At 39.0% G+C, this 8703-nt stretch overlaps 1 protein-coding gene across 1 annotated transcript; it reads left to right on the top strand.

Moving 5' to 3' along the window:
- Positions 1-420: 420 nt before the first annotated feature.
- Positions 421-8476, top strand: LYSMD2 (LysM, putative peptidoglycan-binding, domain containing 2). The gene is made up of 2 exons (XM_009574439.1): positions 421-758; positions 7703-8476. Exons 1-2 carry the CDS (start codon positions 421-423, stop codon positions 7752-7754), a joined length of 390 nt encoding a protein of 129 aa, XP_009572734.1. The 3' UTR covers positions 7755-8476.
- The last annotated feature ends 227 nt before the right edge of the window (positions 8477-8703 follow it).

Below are 8703 nucleotides of genomic sequence, written 5' to 3'. Positions count from 1 at the left end.
TTTACCAGAGAGTTCACCTACAGCCGCTGCTAGCAGTTCTGAGCCTTACTCTAATATAAATCCAAGTCAGCAGCACTTTTGCAATAGAATTTTTATTCTTTGGCAGGTTATTTATGTGAGCCTATATAGAGATTGGAAGACTGTTCAAGAAAAGCATCTTTAGGTAGTGCAAGACTTGAGAAAGACCAGTATTTTGGAGTCAGGTCTACATAAAAGGAAGAAGCTAGGGTGTTAACAAGGCTAAGACAGAACATACACTCTGAAATCACTTTGAATGCAAAAAAATCCTTTCCTGAAGTCATTGCTGCTGCAAAGAAAGTTTAGATTTATTGTAACTAAAGGTTACTGCACTACTTCAGAAAGTTAGTACTTTATACTTTGCCAAAACCTAATAACTTACGTTTTTCCTATCTTTTTCAGATGGAACAAATAAAGAGGGCAAATAAACTATTCACTAATGACTGTATATTTCTGAGGAAAACCCTGAATATTCCTGTTATATCAGAGAAACCGTTACTGTTCAATGGACTTAATTCACTGGAGTCTCCTGAGAATGAAACTGTTGACAGCTCCCCTTCTTGTGATGAAGGACTAGTGACAGTTCAGGAAGAAAGTAGTTCTTCTCCCAGTCCTCAAGAGCCTGACAATCAGCCCACTGCACCAGAAGAACTATCTGCCAAAGATTTCCTACAGAGATTGGACTTGCAGATTAAGTTATCCAAACAAGCAGCCAGAAAACTAAAAGATGACAATGTCAGGTAAATGCCGCTTTTAGTATTAAGCATCTTAATCTCATCCTGAAGGCTTTTTAGTCTCAGCGGAACCCTCTTTATGAGGTATCTCAGACAGCATCTGTAGTTTTAATTTTTCAACAGCAAGTCTATGCTATTACCATGCACCAGATACATTCAGAGCACACCATTAGCAGATGCCTTGATATGGCAGTTATAAAGGCTGCCTCATAATACATTGTTTATAGAATAGCAATAATATTCCATGAAAGCTAGGCGGCCAGTGTTCTCCAAGGTGTCTTGCTATGTAAGTCGGCAACTATTTAAGCAAACCCATAGTTTTCAGTAGCATACTAAGCCAAGGCTTATGTGAAAGCTGATTATGTACAGCAAGGCATGATTGCATTTTTCTTCTGTCCCAAATTGCCTCATAATTATGTAAATATTCTCCGTGATGCAGTTTCAGTTTTTTCCCTATGCAGTCCCTCCCTTTGTGGATCCACCTATGTAGACTTCTATCTTTTCTTCAGTATTTCTTCTACAGCCAGGAGCTCCCACACACTTTACTCATAGAAAAAGCAGTACCTTTTGACCTCTCTGCCACAGTGATTATCCCCTCACGTATGTAGGCATCCCATGGAGACCCCAGAAAGACTTAGAGCAAGAATGGACTTCCGTAGTGTTTGTTTTCCCGTGTCCTTGGGACAAGCTTCCTCAGCTTGTTCACAAGCAGTCTCTTGGGCTGGTTGTCTGGCCTGTTTATTCTCTGCAGAAATTGCCTCAGTGGGTGATGCCAAGGTGGCCTTTCTCAGGACAATAAAAGGTATGGCTGCAGGGGACTGGTATCACTTCTCTTACCAGAGAGCTGGAGAGAGGTTATGCCTGCAGATACATACTTTGCTTTTGCAAATTCATTTAATGCAAAACTTATTCCATCATCCTGGTTCACTTCACATACTCTGATTTTGAGTGCAAGCAACATACTTTTCATGTTAAGAGGAAAGTAACCTTTCAGGACCAAATCTATTGAGCGTAGAGTCCCATCATTTCTTGAAGAAGTTAAGGGATTGTTTCAGCAACTTAAAAACTTTGTTCAATAGACAAAAATTTGAGGTGGAGCAGTATATTGCATTTGGCAATTGGACATGCCTCATTTGGAGAAATATCCCATAAGACAGCTTGAGGTAATTCATTACCTATTGCACTCCACATACAACTCTCCATTGCCAGAAGGACACTGGTTTAGAGTTACAGTCTCAGGGAAGGCTGGATCGCCTTCACATCTTGTTAACACACTTGTCAATTATTTTCTTTTGAATTGATTACATGAAAGAGGAAAAACAGCTGTTGGAACTCAGATCATTCTCTATTCAGACTCATTCACTGCATTGTTATATTTGAAACCATGTAGAGCATCTATCAAAATGTGCCGCTGACTCTCAGATCATTAGACATATGTATCTAACGCAGATTAGAGTAGGTGTTGACCCAGCAGTTAAGATGGGTGACAGGAAACCACAGTCCCTGCTAGAGGAAGACAATTATTTTAACATCCCTTCAACAAAATAATGCACTAATTTACAGAAGCAAATTCACTTAGACCTTGCTGCACCATGAGAAGAGCCAATACAGTGAGAGTGACACCGCACACATACTACACTGCTACAACTAATATCCATTTCCTATATTGCTTAAGTTACAACTTGGGAAATGAGGGCCTGGTACCAAATTTCCTGGTACCAAGGAATAATGGATACAGGAGGATGAATTACTTTCCCACCTCCTGTTCAGATTTAGCAGGTAATTTTGTTAATTATGTATAGAGCACAGATTTTTATTGGTCATGATGCTACAGGACGCATGAAGTCTGTAGGCTGCAGGCTGTCTGCTGAGCTGGATGTTATCCAAGGCTTCTGAAGAGAAAAGCTTCCTGTATGTCGTATAGTCTTCATAATGTCACCTTCCACCCCACTGCCTCTGGCTTTTGATCATGGCTTACAAACACCATCCTTGCCTTATCTTCTCCGACTGTGTTCACTCCTTTACAGTCTGACAGGAAGTGCCAAAGGATCAAAGTGAATGTTTACTCCTTGCAGAGAGCAGGAGTAGGGGGAGAACACTGCCAAAAGCCCTGGAGGTACTTCTCAGCTATGTACCATCAATGGTATTTCTGGGGCCACACTGGAAGGCGGCAATGTTCCTTACTCTGCTCCAGCAGCTCCCCAGGAGGCACCTATGCTCCCTCCTGCCTATACCTTCCTTGCTTGGAGCAGGAGGTCTTGAAAATTGGACAGCCATCATGATAGTAAACCAGCCTCATGAGTACGCAAATTTTCAATTTTGGAGTGAAAGCCATTTATGAAATTAAGAGTGCTGTTTCCAGCTACTCCGGCCTGCTGTATTCACGTTGCCTTGTCAAGGCCTGTTTAGAATGTGATATGCACCAACACTGCAGTTTACTTAAGTGCCTGTTTGAGAGTAAGAAAGGAGCACCTAGAGTTATGTCTACCACCACCAAAAGGGACATTAGAACTAAAAATTGCAAGCAGAAGCAGACTATCAGTTCCAGAACTTGAAGAGTCATAACTTCTCACCATACCTGTGAGCCTGATTTGACAGGTGGAGAGAATCACTATATCTCTTAAATTGCTCTTTACTTCGGTCTCCCTTAAAGTTGCCAAGAATGCATGCGCATGCATGCGCTGATTCTGATCAAACTGTACAGGCAGTTTCATAGTCAGAAGCTGCCTTGTGCTACAAAGACAACTTAAGGTGAATTAGATTGTTTAATCATAACTGTTGAAGTCACCCCTCTAAGTGCTCTCGAAGGAATAAAGTATATTAATCTCTAAATCAGCTTCTTCCCAGCTAAAGCCTCTTGCTGTTAGGTAGAAGAATTGAGGAGCACATAGGTGCAGATTTAGACTAGATATTAAACTTTAATAGTCATGCAAGTAGATAAGCATTGAAGATTATAGAATGTGATCCACTCAGTTTGTGCCAGCTGCCTTTCACTATTAGAGTTTATGTAAGCATATAGTTAGATCTGCATGTAATACTACTATTGCTAGAGAGTTTCATTGAGCAAGAAATCATCTGTTAATGAATCCCCCAATCAGGCATATTTACCCAAGATGCAGGTCTAGGTGAGCAGCTTAAGGCAGTAAGACCTGTTTTTGTTTTGAGCAATATTTTTGTAATAGGCCAAAAGAAATGCAGAAGTATTAATATAGTTGTTTGTAGCATATGTCGCTAACTTACATATTTGCATATTAGGGAACAATACCCTTTATTAGTTTTATCCACACGTGGAAGAAAAGCAACTTGTAGTAGTTTGAGAAAATACGGTAGCGATTCATCTTGCCCAAAATGCTGTTATGCATGTTTCAGGGTGCCGAAACTGAAATTTAGTGATGCTTTTTTATCAGATAGTTGAACACCAGAAGTCTAATGCAAGGTTTTTGTAGAGTCCTTAATATTTTAGGCTAGAACACTAGGGCATACACTATGCTTCTGGGACTGGTCACATCTTTCTGCATTTGCCTTTTAGTGACTCATTTTGAAAACCTTGTAATTGAATAGAGCCACTCTAATCATTATTGCTTATATGAGCCAGTATAATTAACTGGTGTGCAGCACTGGACAGAACCATAGAATCATTTAGGTTGGAAAAGACCTTTAAGATCATCGAGTCCAACTGTAAACCTAACACTGCCAAGTTTACCACTAAGCTATATATTGTCATTTGCTCAGTTGCCTTGACCTGAGCCTAGGAAAGAGTAGGGTGTTGAAGCATTTGAAACTGATAACTAATTGAGTTAATTTGCCCAATAATTGTTCACCATCATTTGCTATGAGCTAAGAAAACAGATACAGGAGGCTGCCTGTGGAGAATCCTGTTTTCAGGCTTCCAAAAGCTGTTAACTCACAAACTCAGATTGCTGCCTTGCTTAATTGTGGATTCTAGAAGCATCCAAGCATTGGATTCGAGTTTGCTTGTTCACACTCAGGTGCGCTTGGTCTTACAGAAGTGGTTATTAGCATTTTTTATTGTGGCCTGATGCACACAATAGCTTGCAGTAGATGTCTTTCAGCTCCTGTAACCTGCTGGGCAAAGTGGCAACAGCAAACAGGAAGAGACAGCACTAGGAAACATTGTAATGCTGTGCTGTTCCTTTCCCTTCGCCTGAAGGGGAGTGTTGCAGTGACTTACCACTTTGCTATTTTAAGCATCTTAAAAGCAAAGATAATTGTTTGGTCATTAAACATATACACACTGCCATGTTGTTGCTTGTGGGCCATGGGCTGGAGCTACTACTGTGTAATCTTATTTCATATAAAGCTTGGCTTGTTTTTAAGCCATCAGAACAGACTTGTACTTGCTATGTACAGTTCTGAAGATCTACATTAGTAATTGTTCCTGGCCATTACCTTGGTTTGGAGTAATGTGTTGTAGACCTCATCACATAGCCTAGTACTACAGCCTGGGACAGAAGGTTAGAAGCTGTTCTTGCCAACCCTTACTGCCAGCTTCAGCATGCCTGAGCCTTGGTCAGAAATTTATTTTGCACATTACAGCCAGTCACTGCTTTGCTTAGGTTCAAGCATAATGACCTACTACATGGTTCTTACGTCCCTGCCAAATACAGAAACCCCTCGAAGCTGGCTGTGACTCAAGTGCCAGTCTTCTGCCTTCTACTGACAATTGCCAAGCAAGAGCCCATAGTCCAACTGCATATTTCACAAGGGAAGTGGAGACAATCATCTTGGACTAGCTGTTTTGTTACTTCGATGTCTGAAGACCTGCTAATAAAACATCACTATTTCAACTCTTCAGTTCTCCATATTTACCCCCACTATCCACCATAATCAACTGCAGCTAATTTCAGTCCAGTGTTTGGCTGTTGCCATGTCATGATGGATGTTATTCCTACATTAAGGCTTTCAAGAAAAAAGACTGAAAGGCCGATTCTGACAGCCTCTGATTAGAAGGAACGTGTTTTTGCTGTAGCTCTGCCACATTTTATTCTCCTAGAAGGGAAAACAAAACAAAACTAAGGAGTACAAAGTAATTTTCAGTGTATAGCATAGAAAGTAAGCTTCTCCCCTACTGGACAGTCTAAGCTCTGAAAATATAGTTCTCCTTCATCCTCCCAAACTAGCAGGATTGCTATCTGCAAGTATGTTCTGGGCATATGTGGCTAGAAACCCATTGCCCCATAAGGGCATATATCAGAGCTTCAGAATATACTTTTGAAATATTTAGCTTCAGCCAAGTAGTTATGGTTGAATTTTACAGTCCTGCAGTCCAGTTTTACAAGCTTGGAATGTTGATAGGTTTCAGTTCTGAAAAAAGTTTTTAAATTGATTGTCTTGAGACAATTTATAGATCAAAAGTGCTTCAGTGCTTATTCAACTAAACATGAATTGTTTGCTTCCTTACTTTACTGTCATGCCAGGTATTATGAACAGCATCTGCAAATTATAGTATTCCATGGCAGTTTTGCAATGCAGAATTGACGATATAAGGAAAGATACTACTTAAATATACACAGATCATCTGTATCTTAAGAATCATGCTTGGTAGTGGGTCTGTAACATCACTAATGTAAATAGCTGTAGTATTTGTAAGAAAGGCTAAAATCTGTTTTCAGTACTACTGTAACCACACATCCCTGCAATAATTACCAGTTTCATCCAAAACCTGTTTTTTTGAGGTTTCATTTTTTTGATGTTTCATTTTTGAAAAGATTGTTTCAAGGCAAAAGCAATATCATGTCTTTGGCTTAAGAAGATAATTTTGCTGGACTACCCAAGAACAGGGAAGGGCTGGGAAAATGAGTGCAAGTTACTCAGCTGCTTGGTTAGTTTGTAGGGTTCTTTCCTCTGATTGTATTCTGGGGGGGGTATATGAAATTTAAATTGTAGATAAATAATCATGTTTAGAAGTTAGTAGGGAAAAGTCTGCATGATTGGGGTTTAGAATACTATTGAAATATATAGTTTTTACCTTATACCATTATTAGACTATTTGAATAGCTGTACCTTTGTATGGAGGCACATATAGTATTAAAAGTAACTGGAAATCCTTTGAAGCTCACAGTGTAGCAGCTGTTAAGTCTTTCTGTTCTCATCAAAACACTAAAATTGGCAGCAGCTTTAAGTAATTTTGAAGCTACAGTAGTAGAAAACAATGATCTTTGGAGAACTTTGAATCAGTACTGGATGCCGCACTGCAATAGGTTTATATAACCACTTTTTTTTTTAAAGGCAATATTGCTAAGTAAACAGTAGGCAGACTGATTTTTCCTGAAGATTTTTTAATAGGAACACTACTTTGGTTTATCTGGTCATTACATTAACAACAGCACTTGTGGGCAACTATTTTCTCCTAAGAAAATCCAAGTGATCAGTCTCAATATTGATTGATGCACAGGAAGTATACATCAAGGAGCCCACTCAAGGAATATCCTTGCAGCATCAAGATGCAGATCCAGCTACATCTGTGATGGACTGCTGTTCTTGCCTCATTTGGTCCATCTGCACTCCCTGCCATTCAAAAGGCTGAAACAAACCTACAACTAAGCTTGCATTTTAAAAAAAAAAAGAAATTGAAAGCAACAGTACTAGAACTCCAGCATGCCCTTCAGTTGTTTATCCTTTACAGTATTTCTTACTGATTTGAAGAATAGTGTGTTAAGAATAGTTCGTTGAACTGTAAATACGTTCTGATGTCGTTGAACTTACAGAGCTTTACTTGTTTTCAGCTTTCTGTTCTTGAAACACCATAACAAGAACTCCAGAGATGTGTAATGAACAGTAGTATACTGCAGGTAGTATTCCTGTTAGGCTGTGCCAGTCTTAGCGATTTTGATCCATTAGGAAAACTGGTTACCTGCATTTGCATTACAGTTTTACTGTTGAGACATGGTATGTTCCTGATCTGATGATTATGATCATTTTCTTTTTAGAGAGGAGGAGAATGAGGAAGGTCCCTATGCAACTTCTTCGTATCACCAGTAGAAGACAGATGTGATGGCCTGAAAACTTTCCATGAAATCAGTTCTTAAAGAACTAAATGGTCAATAATTCAAAACCCAAGTCTTTTGGACTCATCGTCTTGATGTACTTAAAACAAGTCATGAATGGGTAATTGCACTGAAATTACGACCTCTTCTGCCTTCCATAGGTTAATGTCCTTATGCTATATCAACAAAGGGTTTAAGCCTTCCAAAACTAGCAATGGCCTTTATACCCCTTCTGTGCAAACTGTAGCATGGTAGCAACAATATATCCTTGAGGTCACCTTTATGCAGGATGTTGATCTTTAGTAAAGATTTTGTAAATACTTGTTAAAGTGAAATTTGTTTTAAGTATTTAAAAATATTAAATAAGTTTGCTTGTAAATGACAAACTATGAAAATAATAGAAATTTACTTATTCTGCAAACACAGGCAAGTTTGCTGTGGAAGTTTTGTCTACTTCAGGGCTGCAGAACTTGCCTCTGAACTCTGTGTGTGTGTCTGTGTGTGGTTATGATGTATTCCTAGAAAGGGGAATTCGACTTGTTTTGATTAGTTAAAGCCTTTATGGTTAAACAACTGTTTGCAAATTGGATTTCTGCTAATAAAAGGGAAGAGTTACAGCAAGAGATTTTTCTTTGTGAGATATGACATTGGAATATCAGATATGTGTTCTTGTGTGCAGTTACATTTTGTGTGGTTTTAATTTAATAAATACAAAAATACCGATGTGTCTGTTCATAATGAAGTCAGCTTGGTTCTAGTCTGGTTTTTGTGAAGAATATTTTGTCTAGTTACATGAGCTATTAGATGCTAATTTCAGAGCAAATAATGTCCTTTACCTATACCATATAGCTTACCCTCCTAAATGAGACCTGTAAGAACTATTTGATCTAGTTGTGCAGTCAAGAAAACTGTATTAAGATTAATAAGAGCCATACTGGTAAGCC

This window comes from Fulmarus glacialis, unplaced genomic scaffold (assembly GCF_000690835.1).
Source record: "Fulmarus glacialis isolate BGI_N327 unplaced genomic scaffold, ASM69083v1 scaffold32263, whole genome shotgun sequence".
Lineage (NCBI taxonomy): Eukaryota > Metazoa > Chordata > Aves > Procellariiformes > Procellariidae > Fulmarus > Fulmarus glacialis.
This window is presented reverse-complemented; position numbering and strand designations above follow the sequence as displayed.

Bases quoted from the DNA above. Each gene is read 5' to 3' on its own strand.
- LYSMD2 (XM_009574439.1), top strand. From the start codon at position 421: ATGGAACAAATAAAGAGGGCAAATAAACTATTCACTAATGACTGTATA. The intron at 759-7,702 runs GTAAATGCCGCT...TTTTCTTTTTAG, and splicing joins CTAAAAGATGACAATGTCAG to AGAGGAGGAGAATGAGGAAG.